The 21,231-nt window shown below is 38.0% G+C and overlaps 1 protein-coding gene across 1 annotated transcript in view; it reads left to right on the forward strand.

The window, feature by feature from the left end:
- The window catches only part of LOC148065101 (protein tweety homolog 2-like), a 48,661-nt gene that overhangs the window by 8,007 nt on the left and 19,423 nt on the right, over positions 1 to 21,231 (forward strand). The window contains exons 3-5 of the mRNA XM_087809370.1: positions 7,434 to 7,545; positions 17,422 to 17,642; positions 20,819 to 20,914. Of these exons, the coding sequence (XP_087665496.1) occupies positions 7,434 to 7,545; positions 17,422 to 17,642; positions 20,819 to 20,914 (429 nt within the window). The remainder of the gene's footprint in view (positions 1 to 7,433; positions 7,546 to 17,421; positions 17,643 to 20,818; positions 20,915 to 21,231) is intronic.

Genomic DNA, 21,231 nt, shown 5'->3' on the forward strand with positions numbered 1-21,231 from the left:
GGGTATAATTTTCTTTAACCTCCTATTTGATGGTCCCTTAATCGTCCAGTGGGTCAAGCATTTCCCCATGTGACACAAAATAAAAAACATACTTGTGATTAGCATTTTATTAGCGCAAAGAAAACAAGGAGGAAAAAAGTAATGACAAATTTTAACCAAAATTTGATTCTGAAACGACCAAAGCAATGAAGTTTAAAAACACATTACAATTCGTTACAGTCCGATACACTCATGGATTTAGGAAATAATCGTTTTTTTTAAGTACATAAATTGACTGTTTTTCTGAACATTTTGATGAAAGTTTCAATATTTTATTTAGTTGTTTTTTCTGTTTGCCTTTTGGTGCTGTTGTATTCTCACTGAAATGTATAGTGTTATAATATCGGTCACCCCAGAAGGTTAAAATGACATTAAAAAAAAGACTTGATGGTAGTAAGTGGACGGATTTAGTGATTTGTGTGTTTTATTCGTGAATAAGGAAGTCATGGGACGTCAAATTTTAATGACAAAAGGTTCCCGTCTGAGATAGAAAATTGAGTTTGGACTCACAACTGTGTCAAAGGAAATCTAGCATGCGTGGTTCACAGAGTCAGACTTGTAAGCAAATCTGATTGTCCCCTGATGAAAGCGCTACCCTGGTGGCCCAGCTGAAGGTAACATTTGGTCAGAACAGCTTGGGGTCACACAGCTAAAAGATAAGGTCACCTTCCAAATATTAACTTTAATTTCATGCCACGGAAACCTCGAGGTCCTCGAAATACACAGTGGTGTCCTGATGAACTTTATTTTCAATTTTATGAATCACAAGATGTCCCGAAATGTGATCGGATTAGATATTCAGAGGGACATCAACAGCTGTCAGCTGATCCCAGAGCTGATCTCACTACCTGAATACATCTGGTATCGACAGAGGAAACAAGGTTACGAATTAAATGGTTAAGTGTAGATAAGATTAGATGGAATTACGTGTGACTGAAAATTAACAAAAATAAGTTTCTACCCTCCATCATGGTGACTTTTGTTTGGGATTATTTTCATCAGCGTAAACCGTTCCTTTTAGAATTAAAGGCAGACATTTCGCTAACACTGTCATTTTTCGTCCAAAAAGACAAACTTAAAAACATCCAAATACCTCCGTACTGCTCATCTGTAATTTCGCTCTTGTATTGAAGCCAAGACATTTTGAAAAAATTGTTCATTAAAAATGTATATAAGTCTATATTTTAAGCATGTTTGTAGCATAAGCTAAAAAGCTAACATGCTACACAGACAGGAAACACTCCATGTATATCTCGCAAGAGCTCCGAGTTTATACAGTCGACTTTAGGATGTTTTTAAATTTGTCTTTTTGGACAAAGAAAAGTTGGTACCATTTCGCTCCGCCCTACTATATCGGATAGTGTGACATCACACACTGAAACGGCGAATGTCTTTTTTTTATCAAGGGTACACAACTTAAACTGAGGAACACTTTCTACCACATATTCAATTCATTTCATACATAACAAAATGACCAACCATGTCGGATCGATTTTCAAAAACATCCGTCCGTCTGTCACTTTTAACCCGACAGAATGTGTCCGGACGAAATGTGACGACGTTGCTGATTGGCTGAAAAATGCTCGACTCAAAATAATCCACTTGTAACTTTGTAACAATGCAATATAAACATTCTGTTAATAGTTCATCTATAAATAGCTGTTCCTTTATTAAACTTTTAAAACGTATTGATATTTTTGATAAAAAAAAACATGGGACAGGCTTCAGCCAATCAGCTTCGTCGACATATTCTGTCGGGACAAAGGTAAGTAAGTAAGTAAGTAAGTAATATTTATTTATATAGCGCTTTTCGAGACCAGGGTCACAAAGCGCTTTAACAATCAAAACAATACTCAAAACAGTACATACTTCAAAGATCAAGACAACACCGAGAACAACACAGGAGTTCGAGAAATTCAAGGAAAAGCCTGAACAATTAGAAACGTCTTAAGATGTTTCTTAAAGGAGTCAGTAGACTCCATCAAGCGCAAAGAGAGAGGAAGATTGTTCCAAAGCTTAGGAGCAACAGCCTGAAAAGATTTCTCTCCTCTGGTCCTGAGCCGTGTGCGTGGAACCATAAGTAGATTCTGATCCACAGACCTCAGAGACCGAGCTGGGGTGTAAGGCTGGATCAGATCAGTGATGTAAGGAGGAGCCTGACCATGAATAGCTCTGAAAGTAAGAACCAGAATTTTAAAGTTGATCCTGAAAGAAACTGGAAGCCAGTGAAGAGTTTTAAGGATCGGAGAAATGTGAGTTCTCCTACTTGAGCGGGTCAGAATTCTCGCTGCAGAGTTCTGAATCAACTGCAGACGAGACAGATCCTTCTTGTTAAGACATGAAAACAAACTGTTACAATAGTCCAGACGAGAAGAAACAAACGCATGGATTACAAGCTCCAGATCATGTTGTGACAACATTTTCCTAAGTTTAAAAATTTTTCTCAGTTGAAGGAAACAGTTTCTGGTCAGTTTTCTGCAGTGTTGAACAAGAGACATGTCTTTATCAAATACAACACCCAGGTTTCTCAGGCTCAGTTTGACAGACTGACCTAAGTCACCCAAGTACTGACTCAACCCTGGAATCTTATCATCAGGAGCAATCACCTTGTGCACCTCAAGTTTAGTAGACTTCCAGAGACGCTCAGTCTTTCGACAAAGTCTCTTCAGACTCAGGAGATCTTCATTTGTCCAAGGGCACCGTTTTTTCTGAATTTTCAAGTTCGATTTAACAGGTGCCACTTGATCCAGTATTTCAACACAATGATCAGTGTAACAGTGAATCAAACTGTCCACATCTGGACAGTCATCAAAGGAAAGACGGTCAAACATAGCAGAAAATGTGTCGTTCAAATAGTATAAATGTTTAGTGTCCAAGCGCTCATTTGAATTTTCCGTTCATTCCTCATCCGAAATGGTACTTGGACAGAAACGACGTAATCACTACTGCCATCTAGAGGCCAGAGGATTAATTGCTAAACAAATGCTGTGAATAATTTGTATGTAACAGTAACACAGATAACTACTCATTTAATAATAAACAGACACGTTTGTGTTATCGCAACATTCACCGCGGCTATTAGATCCACTTGTCAACGACGGGCGACATTGTCCTCTACATCACACCGTCATTCAAGCAGCCCATTGTTCAAAAAGGATGAGGTCTCCATGACAAAATACCCCGGAGTCCGCACACGGTGTCGGACACGTCCAGCTGCAGCCGTCAGCTCGCATGAACATTAATCCCTCCCCGGAGAGGAAACGGCCCCCTCAATGTCCTGCTTCATTACTGTTTCATTACTGTGTCATTACTGCAGTTTTATTGTCGCTGACGTGTCACGGGTTTGGCTCGGGGCTAAATGAAAGGGGATTCGTCTCCGGCATCAACCCCTCAAAGGCTGGTCCAGGAGCGCGAAAGCATGACAGATGTTGGTTTCTTATCACACTTAAGACCTAGTCTATCTAATTTAATGAGTTCAGAATTACAGTCATTTCCTTTTTTTTCTTTCTTTTTTTTATATCTGAACCGCCCCTGAGCAATAACAGACGACAGTTGTTTCCTGCCTTATGAAAGGCTTCAGTGACAATCTGCTCGCTACAAGTCAGAGATATTTATATATTTAATATAGTAGGTTATGGTTATGAAGACAAATTTGTATCGGGAGTTCAAGAGCATATTGAAACATTTTTTCAACGATACTCTATCTATATATATAAAAGCACTATACCAATTTCAATGTTTTTTGTCTTTCATTTCATATTTTTATTATACTTATTTTATGGTTTATATTAAATTATAATGTGTATTTTTTAATGGCTAAAGAATTATTTTTCAAATATTCATGCAAGTTTCATCATTTTGGAATTTGCAATTAAACTTCCGACCACAAGATGGCAGCAGCTCGGGGAAATATTAAAATCCCACGTTGATTCTGGCGATGACTGAGGACGAGGGGATACAGTCAACTCCAACTGCTTTTACAGCCGTGATCGGACATCATTTGATTTACAAAACGAATTGGAGAAGTTATGACTTCGTTAAAAGTCATGTGGTCTGTAAATTCTGCAACATCAGAGTAAAGTACTTAAACAATACTACAAAAATATTCTTGTTCCTACTGTAAGGCAATATATTTTATCGTCCCGATTCTTGCCAATACACACCACTAGGAAATGGATTGGAGGGCCCCTGTGAAAATATGTCAAGGAAAACTTTATTGATACCTCAGGAAGAAAGTTTTGGGGGAATAAATAAATTGTATAAAAAGCTTTATGTATTAGATCGACTTGTAAGTGGACTAATAATGCAATGACACAATATGTTTTAAAATGTGTCTAACTATATCTAACAAATATGTCATTCATTTATCTTGCTTGTCAAGAAGTTATTGTTCAGCTGGAATTGTCTGTGAATGTGACAAATTTGAATTACATAACTTTATAGAGATTGACCAAAGAGCCTTCATAGTGCTGCAGCCTCTTTGCTTTAACGGCACCGGTTCTGAAATAAATGGTGATTGATGGGCTGAATAAGCGACACAGATTTCTATTTTTTACGAGCTAAACATGACAAAATGAACAACATTAGCCTCCAAAAAACATTTTGATTTTAAAGACATTGTATTTTTCGCGAAGTTTTTGTGTTTTCCAATTCTTTGAAGCCTAATTCTACTCCGTTTAAACCATTCCCTTCTCGTGGGAACTCCAATTTCCTCCCTCAGACCATAATAATAGAGATTATACTTTGAATTATCAGCAGGTTTGGCAGTGGTGCCACTTCAATGGACAGATACTATTGCACGGTGACACTGTAGATAAGAAACGGAAAAACCTTGGTACAAATATGTCTAAAAATTGTTTTCTGGTAGATATAAAGTTATGGCTTTGAGCTTTTAGTCTAAAATAGAAGCTTAGAAATGTGAGAAAAATATTTTCAGCTGTCACCTGCAAAACATACAACTTAAAAACATCAAAACCAGAGCATCTTTTTTATTTAAATATGCATCCTGCACACAACATTTTAAGGAACATTTAGTCCTCCTTAAAAAGTCAAATTTTGTAACGCTATAATAAAATTTATTTAATTAGCTTTAGGCCTGCTAGATATTCATCAGACCAATTATTTTGTATTAATATTTTAGTTTTATTTGTGCAGTGAAAGATTTTGTTGATATCACAGATGCACTCGTTTCTTTTATAGTTTGACTTAATGGTGTAAATATTAACTTTTCAAACATTTAAAAGGAAAATAAACTTGTTATTCAGTTTGCAACTGTAAAAAAAAATAACAAACAAAAGTTTTTTGTTTGCATTTGCTTCAGTTTGTTATTCCGCAGTTGACCTCATTATAATGGGAAGAATGTAATGAGCAAACAGGTTTGTTTTTCCTCTTCGGCAGACCTTATTTCGGGACTACCCGCTTCCAATTCCTTTGTGCCTGTGATTGATGAGCTCTCACCTGCGAGTGTAAAACCCCCAAATCAGGCCAAAAGTCACACACAGATCCCGGGCGCGTCGAAAATCTCGGCGCCACAATCAGGTACAATGAACTGATATGGCTGCTTGCGTCAGCGGCGGCTGATAGCGGCGGCGGAGTGTCAGGCTTTGGAGACTAATCCTGGCAATTACGGAGGCTCGGGATGAAACGGCAGGAAGGCGGAAAATGGGGTCCCTGTGTATTCCACCAAGGATAGGTTTGCAGGATCCTGAACAGAATTCTGATGGGGGTTTTAGTCACAAATGATTGAGCAAATTCAAACGAACTGCTGAAGAATGTTGGGTGGCGAATGTGTCACATTAGACACGCCGGCTTCACTTTCTAAAACAAAGAAAGATAAGGAAGAAATGGTGTTGTTCGCCGAGTCAAGGTGTTTGTAATGATATTAGAAAACCCTGAAGAATGTTGTTGTTATTCACCGCCACTATTGATCATAATAATTGAGCGCTGACCTGTCCAGGGTGTCCCCTGGGATGTTCTCCAGAATAAATGAGCTCAAATCTTCCTTTTTTTTCTCATCTTTTTTTTGCCTGTTACATTTTTTATTGAATGGTTTTAACTCGTTTACAATCTAAACTGAGCAGAATATAAATGAAACGTATAGAACATCTATGTCATCGCAATCGGAATAGGAATCTGATGTAACGCTATTTACTTTAACTTTGTGTTATCTTAGGGTCAAAGTGCATTTGTGGTATCCCTTGTGTTGCCTCTAGTTCAAAACGAATGACCTCCCTGGATTCAATACATATGCAGTGGTGGAGGTCGTTCACCTTGAACTAGAGGCAACATAACAGATACCACAACCACATTTGTTTTTCGGGGCTTCGGGTCACCTTGACCCTGAGATAACACAAGGGTAAAACTAAGAATAGAAATCACATGTGGTTTAAAGTCACAGGGTTTACTTGTATAAAAGTGAGAAACAAGAACAGAGTTTACATGTTTGTCAGAAATATTTCTGAAGTACAGAGCTGTTAGTTCGCTGTTATATCTGCGTTGCAGTATCACAAGCCGTTATGAGTTTTTATACTCATGGTCAGGGGTGGCGTTTACTCTTCACATTACTTTTCCACACAAGCAGTCTCAAAGATTTTCAGTGATGAAAGCATTATTAATAAATGATCCTCTTATTATTATAACATTTATTTCTTCAGTTAATATCGACTTCTTTTTTGTTTTTTCTAAACTTGTTTACCTCATGAATATCTTCAGGCTAATCACGATTTTTAAGGAAATTATTTTCATCAAATTTTGGGCTTTCTGCTACCAAGTACTCATCATTTACCCTCATAGTATTTATGCTTTTAAATAAAATATTCAATCCATTAAGAGTCTGTCGAAAGCGTATCGCCAGCGTTGTTTCAGGGACAAACAATTTGTGTATAATTGGCACTTTTTCAACACGAAACGTTATATTTATCTCTAAATTAAGCTTGAAACATTTCTATTGTTCACCATTTTCTCTTTCCTTCCATTTTCTTTTTCCACATTTGGCCCCTCACTGTTGAGTTTGACACCCAGTATACCCAGTGTCAGTATAGCAATAACTTTCTGTAGATTAAGGACACAGTAGACCAATGTTTTTATTCGTTTTTAAAGTGCTTTATAGTCTTAAAATGGACTCAACTTTGAATCAATCAAAGCTCACAGACACTAACTTAAATCTTGTACAGTGTCATACAAAGACAAGAAAAAGGGAGAAAAGATACTTAAGTAAACATCATAATTTTCTAATTATAGTCATACTGTCAACAACAACTAACAAGTGAGAAAGAAAAGGTTGTTTTTTGTCTAAAATATCAAGCGGTGTCTCCCTCGCTCTGGCAAAAACATCATCAAATCAGACGAAATTAATTATGTTTATTGACTCTATTTCGATATCTCCCTTTTTATAGTTCGGCTGTGGGTGTTGGTTTCTATGGCAACAGCCAGACCAACGATGGCGTGTACCAGTTGACCTACTCGCTCTACAGCGCCAACCGCACCGTGGGTACCATCCACAATCTGGTAAGATATGCACCACGATGAACTGAGAATGAAGTATCCGCCGTGACATTTTTTGTCATATAAAATGTGCGAAGTTCATTTCCATATTGAGGAACGTGTCTGCGGCGACCGATATAATCGCGCTGGCATATTTACATCTGTCGCCCGCATCACCTCTGCGGGGGGTCTAAATCAGCTTTAGTCGCCGAGACAGAATCGAGGTGGCTGACGCCTCTGGATTTGTAAATAGGGATTTCTCTATCCATAGAACTCCTGACCTGCATTCAGAGGAGTTATTTTGGGGGGCTTAGAGAGAGAGGGAGAGAGAGATGGGGATGATAAGGGAGAGGGAGGAGAGTGGGAACAAGATCCCGCAAGATGCCGTGATCACAATGAGGAAGAGGAGGATTAACTTCCAGCTCCAGTGTTAATGTGTTCCCATCTTGACTTTTTTTTTCTTTTTGTCGGTCTCTAGACTTTGATGTTTATTTTTAGATTGGGAAACAATCGTGGATGATGATGATGATCTGTAAACAAAGTGATTCTTGTTAAATTTCCAGAGACAGTCCCTAAAGTCAACAATGTTTTTTTTTTGGCTTAATTAACGTTTATTGGATGATAAAAGTGTTCAAAGTGAGGCCAGAGGGCAAAATGAGGCTGTGATCTGATTTCATAATAAGCTATTGTTTTGTCAATCACACACAGTTGTGGGCTCCGAGCCATTTTCTGTTTTCCCCGATACTTGCCATTCCAGTACTTTAAGCGATCTAAATGGAGTTGGAAACGGTTGTATTAAGAGGACCAGAGTTGGTCTCAGGAGAGTCTTGGTTTTGACGGTAAACGGTCTTGGTCTTGGTCAGAATGCGATAGCAGTGTCTGTTAGGGGTGGCTCATTTAAGTCGTCTTCAGTACCTAATTCAATCACTTATTTTGAAATGCCGATGGTGTGAAAACACACATGTTTTTATAGAATATTTTAAAGGGATATTTCATAGACTGACTTTGTTTCTTTTATGTTCCTTCTGTATTATTTTGGGAATTCTCATTCACATTGTCAACAAAAAAATTGCAACCGAATTTTGTTCTTTCAGTAAAATTCTGAGGCTGAATTTCGTGAGGGTCACTATCTTAAAATTCACATTAAATATCTATATTTTAGTAAATATTTTTTATAAAACTGATCAAAAGAACAAATAAAAAAATAAATGTTGTCACTAAATTCACTTTTCCATTCATTCTTGTTACTAACATTTGCTACTAACAGGTGCCGCTGGGTTACCAAGTATTCCTACCCATCCCTAGTTTGAATCCCTGAAGGATCATTTTAGCATAAAATGTCTCTGTGGTTCGTAACAATACAGTAATTGAACTCCTTTAACAGAAGAGCCACCTTGTTTTTCCTCCTTATAGATCATCATTTGTTAGATTCCTTTCCATATTCATCACTTTCTTTCAGGTTTTTAGATCATTTTGGACATTTGAGCAGCCACACTTAGACACTGTAATCTCGTTTATTAGCTGTAGATGCACTTTAAATTAAACTTACATTTTAAGAACATTTGATAGACCTTGACACAAACACAGGAAGCCTGGACAATTTAGACAGTTATCCTCTGAGGGACAAAAAGTGACTTTGCTATGTCTTTTAAAAATAAAATACACTTTTGTGTAATTATAATGTAACCTCATTTACAAATGTCAGTATTTTGAAAGATGTGAGGAGTTCTCTATAATTTGCCCGTGCAAATTTCTGGAAGAAAATGAGATGAAAAAAAAACAGTCAAAGAAGTAACAGACAGCACTGTCAACAAGTTTCTATTAAATCAAATAAAAGCATGTTGTATGATGTGCAGAACATGACAGAATGGATCGGCGCAAACTGATTTTTGACCATTTCAAATAATTACCATGCAATTTCTTGTTTGCAACATATTATTATATTATTATTTAAGCGCTCGGAAATCCCCATGGCACATAGTTTCTTGTTAATATGATTTCGTGACTTTCAAAACAGAAAACTGTCCAGATTCAATTATGACGCAGGGTTACCAGATGCATTGTTCTGTCTGACGTTGAGTGACCGTTAACATGTGCAAAAATATATATAATTTGGCACTTCTTGGTCAAGATACATTTTTCTGTTTAAAAAAAAGTTTGGAAAGACATTTGTGGAGCTAACATTATTGTTTATCCTTCCTTAGCTCCTTGGTGGAGGTCTGCACTTTATTTCTGCTTTCTTAGTTTAGCATTTCATTATTGAAGTGGCTTTTGTACCTTCTTAGAATTACCCAATGTGGGGGATGTTTCTGGGCATGTCGAACATTTAGGAGACCCTGACCATAGGACAGACCCCTGGATACATTAGATAGGGCTGAGTATGAAACAAAAAGTTTGTCAATAACGGTACTTATACTGATACATTCACTTAAATCAGTTCCTGATGATACTTTTCTACCGAGAAACGTTCTCCCCTTTAAATGATCCGTGCACATTCAGTAGCTTTATCAAATTACAAGTCTTACCTTTTTTTTTGGATATGTTGCTTTGCACACGGTGGCATTTTATCAGGCTCGGAATCAGGTGAACATGAAGTCGATCTATACATCATGGTGCACAGAGCCTTGTCAAGTCCTGATCCTTTTATTGACTTCCTTGTATGGAAACTTGGCACCGAAAGACGAAGCATGTTTCCATATTGGGGATGCCAACAATTAACTATTAAAATAACTCAATTAAAAAAGAATTACCGTATTTTCCGGACTATAGGTCGCAGTTTTTTTCATAGTTTGGCCGGGGCTGCGACTTATACTCTGGAGCGACTTATGTGTGAAATTATTAACACATTATCACCGGTATATCATTTCACGTGTTATTTTCACACTAAACCACAAGAGGGCGCTCTAGGCCTGTGTTGATAATTTCGACGTAGAAGAGGAAGCACCGCATCTTCTACCTCCGGAGTTAGCGGAGTTGTTTAAAAGTGACACCGAGGATGAAGATTTCATTGGATTTTAGTTATTTGGAGTTACACGGATGGTTTGGTAAACTTCTTAGCATGTTATTTATGCTATAGTTATCTGAATAACTCTTAATATGTTATGTTAACATACCAGGCACGTTCTCAGTTGTGTCATGTAACGTAAGCATATAACGTACAATTATTCAGCCTGTTGTTGCCTCTATTCTATTTTTATTTTAAATTGCCTTTCAAGATGACATGCCTGTTCTTGGTGTTGGATTTTATCAAATACATTTCCCCAAAAACTGCGCACTCCAGTGTGACTTATATATGTTTTTTCCTTCTTTATTATGCATTTTATGGCTGGTGCGACTTGTACTCCGGAGTGACGCACACATGACAAGCGACAGAGAACGAGGAGGGCAAGAAGAGTGCAGTTTGGAGTCACTTTAAGTTGGTTAATGTTGACAAAGACGCCATTGATGGACGAACCACATCGATATTTAAAGAAAATATACTTGTGCACGCAGACGCTCAACGTTATTCTTACAAGACACAGTCTGTTACACAAGAAAGACGAAAGAAAACGAAGCAGTAAACTTTGCTGTTCTGTAGAGCCGAGAGAAACTTTCAGTCAACGCGCGAAAGTCAACGATAACAAACGTTCTTCTTAGTGTTAATGTTTACTTTATCAATGGAATCCGTCTCGTTCAATAAATAGCGAGCTTGTGTTTAATGCTGGTTGAATAAAGGCAGCGAAGACTTCCGTGTGTGTGACGTCAACTCGGCTAAATTTCATTTTCACAAAATACAATTAGCAAGTTTAGTTTAGTTTTAACACTGTAAAACGGTTTACTTACTTACATTTAAATCGTGTTAATCACAGATCAAATGATTTTATTTTATTTTTACAAAAAAAAAGATTAATAAAAATAACATTGATTCAAAGTAAATTGTTATTTCAAAGGTTAAATATAAGTTTGAGAACTGGTAGAGGTTTCCATGTCTGGACCTCTTATAAATGAATAAATGAGATGAGCGGTTCTGCTCAAGCCAAATTGTGAAACCATTTGCATCATTGGCCGGCAACTTAATTTGTCGATGATCGTGATTTTAAAAAGTCCAAGGTTGTGGGTCGAACAGAACCAATGTTTGTTTAGAAGTTCTATAACTGGACTTTTTGGGGCGATTATTATCCTGTTTAACACTAAAGCAGACAAGCTGTCGAGTGGCGAAAGGTTGTGAGTTATCTGCAAGTTTGTTGGAGATTCGATCTGGTTTTTGGTTAATATGCTTAGATTTTTAAGCGGATTTTACCTCAAGCCAGCCACATGCATCTCTGCAAGCTCCCCATGGTCCCTGGTTTTCACCTCCAAACAACCCAGTTATCCCCCCCGAGTGTGGCTAATATCTGGGAAGTAGATACCGAAGCACACCTTCGAGGATTAACTGCAGTTCACGACTAGTCTCCATTTTACCGGTGGTCATAATGTTACGGTCGCTCAGCACACAGATGCTGCGATCGACTGGAGTCTAATGTGTCTCCCCGCCGTTGTAAATGGATCCGTCTTTGATGACACTTCCTCTGTAGGATCTGTGCGTTGCTGTAATCTGGCAGCCTGATGCACTGTAAACCATGACTGCATTAGAAGCCGAGAACGCCCCGAGGGGGGAAAGCGAGTCTTTCCCGTTTAAATAGACGAAGAAAAGGAGCACGTCCCGACGTGATGCACTCTACTTACCGAGATGAAGTGTTTACTGGCAGCGTGTCCTATAAAAACCAAAAGTGTGTCTCAGTGTTAAAATATGTTATTGTTGTTTATTGCAGCGGTTTTTTGCCTTCGTTTTGTTTAAAGTCATAACAAAAGTATTTGCTTTTATGGAGGCTTTTTGTTAGATTGATACGGGAAGCTTATTAGAACATCGTTCAGACACAAATCTAGCGTATTGAAATGACCCTGGAGAATTTTTGACGGCTCTCAAAAGTCTTGTTTGTTATCTCGGCGGCTCGAGCATCACAAATCTCCTGCTGCCGTTGAAATGTCGGTAATTTTACCATAAACGCTTCGCTGCGGTCTTTGTCATCGTGAGGCAGTGTTTAGATGCCGAGCGTTGAGAAGTCCCTCTCGTCTAAAATTATCTGAGAAGTTGTCTCATAAAACATAAGGGTGTGTATTGCCAAAAATCTGCCAATACGATACGTATCACGATACATAGGCTACCATACCATCTATTACGATGTATATCGCGATACTTTAGGAACAACAATATATTTGTAGAATTGCAGATTTTACAGCTTGTATGATGAGTTTTTACTGCTTTAATTTGTAACCAAAATGTGTCCAAACATCAACTTTATAAGCTGTTGGAGTCTCCGTATCCTCTCGTCCTCAGACATCGCTGGGATATTGCAGGATTTCATTGTTCCTTGAGCTGGGGAGGACGTAGTGGCTGCTGCCATCTAGCGGCCATAGGTTTAACATTAAAATAAACAAACAGCGTATTTGCATGTTAATTGTTTATAAAAAAATATCAGATTTATATATATATATATTAAATATCAGAATCAGATTTTATTATAAAACCTTTCATATCATATCTTGAAACCTCATCAACAGTTTCATGAGGCCTTTTCAAACTATAACTACTAGCTAGCCTAATGAAAACTATTAACATGACTTTAAAATTAAAATCTAATATTTAATTAAGTAGTTTAAAATATGGTGAGTAATTTAAAAAAGAGAAAATGTAGCAAAGGTATATAGATGGATAAAACGTTATTGATCCCTCTGGAGGTAACCACATAAATGTAAACCATATATATTGAATAATTAACTAAGGCAGACTTTCTCATTTTGTTTGGGATTGGAAAGGGGGGCAGAAAACCACCATGAAAATACAAATAATAAAATTTAAACCATATTTAATACATATCGAAAAATAATGATTTATATAAATGTAAGGTCCATAATCCACGTGAACTCAATCTCTTCTCGTCTTCTGTTTTTATTTGGTATAGCATCTATAGTAATAAGTGATTTCGATTACTTTTTTTCCTTTTCTTCAGACCTGTTACTAAAGGAATGTTTTTGTACATTACAAAAGACAAAAAAAGTCTACACAAATTAATCTTAAATTTGACCTATTATTATCTTTTAAAATGAAGTCATATGTTGGCTAAAACAAACTACAGGACATTGATGTGCAGTTTAATTCTTGAAATGTGTCACCTACTAAAATAGTAAAATATGTCATCTCTTATGTGTTATTTTGCCGTTTTGCTTCGGTGACAGTTTTTCGTTATACACACCGGTAAACCCTTTAAGAGTTTCTCGTTCCCAACCGTGTATTAATGACCTTAAAAAAAGGGGTTGAATCTCACATTTCCTCGCCACACGACGGCCATATTAGCCACACATGGAACGACACAAATGCCGTCTGAGGACTGTTAGGGGCGTCAGCTGAGTTTGATTCCTCACACTGGGCTCAAATCCGTAAAGTAGCGGAGTAAATAGGCACCGGTGTGACCAAAATCTTCCGGCGAGGCTTCTGTGTGGTTGGTGATTTGCAGCTCCTGGCTTCTCCTGATAGCTTTTTTTTTCTTTTTTTTTTTCCGTGGGTCTTCGCGTCGCGTCTGAAAAAGTGCAGCCTCACACCTCCTGCGAGGGATCATCATGTATCACGGAGGGAAAGAATAGAAGAAGAGGACTTCCATCTCTCTCTCGCTTCTCTCCGACCTTTATAGACTTTCTCTCTGCCATTTTTCTGCATTCAGCTTAAGCCCTCCTCGGAGAGGCTTCTAAAAAAAAACAGTAAATTAAAAATTTAATAGACCTTATTTACTGCTGCTCTTTTCTCTTTGAAAGTAAAATCTGTTTCTTGGCTCCCTAATTGCTACTTTTCATCCCTTTATTGACTTCAAACTCTTGAGATAATCTATATTGTTTTACTGTCAAGGCAGTGCAATAAAATCCCTCAACCAAAAAAAACACAGAGCTAGAAATCGGTGCCTCCTCGTGACCTGCTTTAGAAAAACAAGGGGAGCTGCAATCCATTTTAAAGGAAGAAGGGACATTTCAGATTAGGGAAATGTGGATCATACTGAGCAGTCGGCTGATGGATCCCATTCCTCACACTCGGGCCGCCCAGATAAGATTCCGAGCGAAGATTTGATGATGGGTTGGAGTGAGAACAGTTTACTGGCAATCACCCGCTGACTCCCGTGGGAGTGCTGGGGAAGGAGGATGGACCCACCTGGGTGTGTTAACCCCGTCTCTGCTGCTCTGATTGTCTGCTCCCCACGTCAGCAACTCAATTTAATCAAAGCCGGGGTTGACCGTTGAGAGAGACAAGTCCATTTCGGAGGTTTCTCCCGAGCGACGCTTATTTTCTTCCACCTTCTAAAGCAGTAGCGACGTGCGATGCAAACAACTCTCTGTGGATGTAAATAAAATAAATCTGTTTGGAGGAACACCTACTCGTTTAAAGTTGCACGGTGGTATGTGTCCTCTTTCCTACAAGTTAAACTTTTTATGCTTTTATAGTCATCAGTTTATCATCACACAACAAAATAAATTGTTAACCTATAGCTTCTTGAGGCACATCGTTCAATTTGAGTTTTTGGGTTGTATAAGTAAGTAAGTAAGTAAGTAATATTTATTTATATAGCGCTTTTCGAGACCAGGGTCACAAAGCGTTTAAACAATCAAAACAATACTCAAAAAAGTACATACTTTAAAGATCAAGATAATACTGAGAACAACACAGGAGTTCCAGAAAATCAAGGAAAAGCCTGAACAAATAGAAACGTCTTAAGATGTTTCTTAAAGGAGTCAGTAGATCCATCAAGCGCAAAGAGAGAGGAAGATTGTTCCAAAGCTTAGGAGCAACAGTCTGAAAAGATTTCTCTCCTCTGGTCCTGAGCCGTGTGCGTGGAACCATCAGTAGATTCTGATCCACAGACCTCAGAGCCCGAGCTGGGGTGTAAGGCTGGATTAGATCAGTGATGTAAGGAGGAGCCTGACCATGAATAGATCTGAAAGTAAGAACCAGAATTGTAAAGTTGATCCTGAAAGAAACTGGAAGCCAGTGAAGAGTTTTAAGGATCGGAGAAATGTGAGTTCTTCTACTAGAGCGGGTCAGAATTCTCGCTGCAGAGTTCTGAATCAACTGCAGGCGAGACAGATCCTTCTTGTTAAGACATGAAAACAAACTGTTACAATAGTCCAGAGGAGAAGAAACAAACGCATGGATTACAAGCTCCAGATCATGTTCCGACAACACTTTCCTAATTTTAGAGATTTTTCTCAACACCCAGAAATTTAATAATTAATAATTTAACAGAATAAGACAAATTAATCCTGAGTCTGAAATAATTGAAAGATTAATTTGAATACATTTTAGATCACTGCAGGTGAAGAGGAGAGTGCAGCCACGGTGGAACAGGAGTCGACCAATGACTGATGAAATCAGTTAAAGTGAAAAGAGTTTATACTGTAGGACATAGGATACCTGCCATGATACATTATAGAAAGGGACAGACTAACAGCATACATTGGACTAAATTTTTAAAAAATGTAATTATTTATATACAGTATTGGTATTTTAAGTTAAACTTGTACATTTGTGGATCAAGTTTTTAAATGTATCATGACAGATTTAAAAGAAGACAAAAACTATTATTTCATTACAATTCTGTATATTTGGAAATAAAATAATGTATATTCATATGAAGTGTACTGGGGGTGTATATTGTCAAGAATCTGGCTATATACGATACCTGTCTCGCAACAGTGGCAGCTATACAATACATTGCTATACTCTAGTAACAAGGATATATTTGTAGTATTGTCGAGTACTTGACTCTGGTGTTGCAGAATTTACAGACCACATGACTGTTGACGAAGTCGTAACTGCTTTCATCTGTTTTGTAACCTAAATATTTAACCATCGGCTTTTAAAAGCTGCTAGAGTCGACTGTATCCTCTCGTCCTCAGTCATCGCTGGGATATTGTCAGGTTTTTATTGGTAATTTAGCTACAGAGTACATACTGACTGCTGCCATCTAGCGGTCGGAAGTTTAATTGCAACACAAAAATGAACAAACGCCGTGAATATTTGAAATTAATACAAATTAGCACACTTTCTTAAGTATAACACACTTTCTTAAGTATAAACCTAAAAATAAATGTAGTGATATTGAATATTAATACAGTATCGTGGAAAAAAATATATATATTACGATGTATCGCCATATTGTTATTTTCTCACACCCCTAAAGTGTACCAAAGACTATATTCATGGAGTTTAAGCATCTTGGGGTCAAGCTCATGAGTGAGGGACAGACGTAGCATAAAATGACAGACTCAACAATATTAAAAATAAAAAGTTAAGACAGCCGGTTAAAGTGGCCACATTTGGACTCTCGCTAAAAGAAAAATGTATTAAAGATTTGAATCTGAAAGTGAATAAAGAAGGTTTTTTCATTTTTGTTTGCCAGTTTCACAATAATTTCATGAGAATGCATCTTAAATTCAGATGAGAAGCATAAATTTCATTTTTATTTGTTTGTTTTGATCAATCATAATATCTGGTCCAGTGGTTTTTAAAGCGAGAAACTAACTTCTGTTTCCTCAGCGTTTAGTAAAAAAAAGAAATGGACTGATCTCCAGCACCATTCAAGTATGTAAGAGAAACACTTAACGTATTTCTCCTCCCACTATACTCACTATCAAAGAACGTGATAACCTCTCTCCCTGGAACTGTTATCAGTTTTCTCTAAATTTGTTTATCCTGATAAAAAACACAAGCCTGTGTTTTCTCTCAAGTGGTGCTCTTTCAGATTCTCTTTTCGTTCAAGTAAAACTTTGTTTTGCGATGCTATCCAAGCCGAGCAGGTCATGACCCCAATGTCACTCTAATCTCTGTTTCGTTGTTAGGCGTCCGGCTCCGTCGGGAACGTGGAGACCGGGCTGAAGCGACACTTGGAGCGTCTGGACGAGATCTTTTCGGCGAGGGCCGACTACCTGCAGGCCCTGCGCTTCATGCAGCTGATGCTCGGCAATGTCATGCGAGAGTTGACCGCCCTGCCGGACATCGACGGAGCCAACGCCGACCTGGCGTCAATCGCCGACCAAACGGTCTTCGTGGAGTATTACAGGTAGATGGATTTTTACCACTGTGAGGCGATTTCTCTTGGTGTTGTTTGTGTGCGAGCGACGCGAAAACACGCCTGCTCAGGACGGAATGAGGAGCAAACCAGGCCAGACACGCAGCAGATGGGATTTTATTGATCTCCTCTTGGGAACACGGGGCTGGAAGAGCTATTTTTCCTGATTGCTAAATAAATGAAAGCTGAAATTGAGCTCATTGCCGTGTGTGCAGTTGGAGCCGGAGTGCTTACTGCTCTCACACAATGTTATGCATGGCAGAGTGGCTATTAGGCCATGAATGATCTCCTTAGCTGCACACCATTCCTCACACTGAAAGCAATTTTGTTTTGGCTTGGTTCTCACTTTGAGGGGAAAAAAAAAAAAAAAAAAGTTGTTGTATTTTTTTTCAAAAAGAGAGCTATGAGAAACTATGAAGAAGCCAGGAATGAAATTCATACGCATGAAAAAGGACTTAACAGATCGACAGAAAAGTGGTTGAGACAGAGGTGATGGAGGAAGAGGAGGTTTTGTAAATCCTCGCAGGACTCCACCCAAGCCGCCGTATTACAATAAACTCTTGTTGTTCAGCTCCTTGTTGCCGCTGTCCCATTCGATTTGGGGAAATTTGCCACAATATTGGAAGGTAATGAGGCGATTGATAAAGTTGACGATTACAGATAATATTTCTAATAGGGGTGTAAGAAAAAAAATGATAGACATTATTTTTCAACATACCTTGTATGATATTTAACAACACTATATCCATTAAAATATATATAATATTGATTTATTTTTGACTCTCAAAACATATATACATATTTTCATTATAGTAATTTTATTGTTAATATTTAAATAAATTGTGTTTACATGTTATTTGTATTAAAAAATAATTACATTTATGTGTTGCGATTTAACTTCCAGTCGCTAGATGGCAGCAGTCATTACGTCCCACGAAGCTAAAGTAACAATTTAGACTGAGGACAAGAGGAAACAGTCGTCACAAGCAGCTTCTAGAGAAGATGTTTGTTTTTTTTTGGCATCAAAACAAATGAAAGCAGTTACAACTTCGTCAAGAGTCATGTGGTATGTAAATTCTGCAACACAAGAGTCAAGTACTTGACTATACTACCAATATATCCTTGTTATTACAGTATCACAATATATATTTTATTGTTGCTCCTGTTTCGTGATACGTATTTTATTGCTTAAAACGTTGATCGGATGTTTAGTCAGACTAATAAAAACCCAATCTATTGTCTTTGCACCATCATTGTTGATTTCAACTCTAATGGTGTTAAAGTAAATTAAAACAAAAACAAGGAGTCAAAGTTTAGAACCCAAAAAGCCACCACTAACACCAACCACCACAGCCCAGTGAGAACCAGAAAAAAACCTTGTATTATTTCTGTTGTTTCGATTTTGAAGACTCTATTTAATGTTCCTATTGACACCAGTCTCAACCAGTGGTTTGTGCTACTCCAATGGAACAAAAAGGTTCGGGGAACATTATTATAAATGTTAAAGAAAGTCCTGAAAAAGTGTTGGGAAGCTAACACTGATTCTAAATGGCAAGGCAATGTTTTTACACCTTTACACCATTGAAGACATGCTGTTGCCCCACTGTCCCTGGTGTGTCCTCAACACAGCAATTTAATTATTTAAGAGATTTCAGCGACAATCCAATACAGGAGGTTCCAATGTTCTTCTGGTAAACAACCACATTTATATAGCAAATTATGACTAGGATCAGGGAGTTTTCTTAGGGATGTTAAGTCTATAGAACCTCGTAGTTTAGCGGAGGCTGGAGAAGGAGCAATTGCAAAACTTTGGACGAATGAAAATACATTTATTTGTGATTTCAGATGCTTAATTAAGAGATTTGACATTTTGAACCCCCAATATTTCAGATGGTACTTTCGGATCAAATGAAAAAATCTTTGACTCTTATAATACTGAAGCTAATAAATTGTGTTGGGAGATTTACCTCCCTTAGCTCTATTATTTTGGTCTCTGATAGCCCGACGAATAATGAAGCCAGATTGTCGCTCCAAAAGTATTTCAGCACACTGCATTTGCATAGTTGGGTCTTATTCGTCATCCTTTTATGAGTACATCTTCTCATCTGGTTCCCGATTTTTATGTGCCTCTGATTTTGTGCTACACTTTATGCAACCTGACACCAATCTCCTGGGCATTGATTGGATTTTATGTAGCTGTTTGACAATGAACAGCCGGCGTCTGGACTCTATTGATGAACAGGAAATATTACCGCAAACCCCGTGTTATTCGATTCAACATGATATCAATGTTCAGAGCGTGATTCATCCTCGTCCTTGAAACAGAGTCCTGTTTATTGTCTACCGCTATCTGCATAACACCCCAACATAAACCTCTTCACTAAAGGTGATGTGGCGTCTTCGAAAAGTTTCAAAAGATTGAAAAGAAAGATTCATAATGTTCTTTGTAAGGTGGTAAATTAATTAGCAGCTTCAGATTTTTCCATTCCAAAGAGATCCACAGTCGACCCCAATGTTTTTTTTAAGAGCAAATTCTGATGAAGCACCTGAAATGTACGATGGAGTAGTAATAAAACTAGAATTGTCTTTAAAATATCATAATGCGGTTACTTCTGTGAAGTATATAACGGCCTGAAGTTTGTGACACGCAACAACCCTTTGAAATGTACTATAAGCTGTAGCTGTCAACTCCCATTTTTGTTTTATTCCTTTTGTTCTTTCATCTGCCTTTTGTCCTCCCCAGAAACAGCCTGTTAGGACACACTGTATCTCTGGCTATTATTTGCGCCGTCTGGCATCTCGACAATCAATATTTTCTGCCGTTGCAAAAGAGATTTACAGCACAATCGGGTCTTGTCAATTTGAGTATGACTCATGTGTTTCCTTTTGTTGATGACACAAGTACTTGATGTCCACTCGGTACTGCTCCCAGTGAAGGACATTTTCTAGCTTTAAAATATTAATGCCTATGGATTTATGGTGCTAAATTATTAAGCCTGGAGGCTTGAAATGACCTGAATCAGATGGTCTCTAACTGGGATACAAGATTTCTCACATGCAGAACAGCTGACCAAGCATATTTAGATAAGAACATCTGTTTATGTAGCAATATCTGTCGGGGTAATGCCTGAATATAAAACATGACAAGGTGTTGGTGTCTCTCCTAGATGGCTGACTTATCTGCTGGTGCTCATTCTGGATCTGGTCATCTGCCTGGCCTTGTGTTTGGGAATGGCCAAGCAGTCCCGAGGGCTGCTTGTCACGTAAGTATCCTTCATGAACATTTTGAACTTACAGTGGGCTTCCATAGGTCCAACGTTTGCTCTGTCGTTTGGCCTTGTTCAAAGTCAGTTGCTCTAAGATATCCTCAGATGTGAACACAAACCAGCTTGACTAAGGGTCCCAGATTTGAGTATGTCTAGATTGGTGGATTTTGTGTCCTGGATTTTTTGCAGTGGTGGGTGTGATATTTTGCCCGGGGCAGTGAAGGGCTTTACGTAGGAAGAAGCACATCTCCGCATTCAGCAGGATCTTTCTTTAGCTTAAAAAAATTGAGTTGTTTAATCACTGTCTGGTATGA

This window comes from Callionymus lyra, chromosome 15 (assembly GCF_982586985.1).
Source record: "Callionymus lyra chromosome 15, fCalLyr1.hap1.1, whole genome shotgun sequence".
NCBI lineage: Eukaryota > Metazoa > Chordata > Actinopteri > Syngnathiformes > Callionymidae > Callionymus > Callionymus lyra.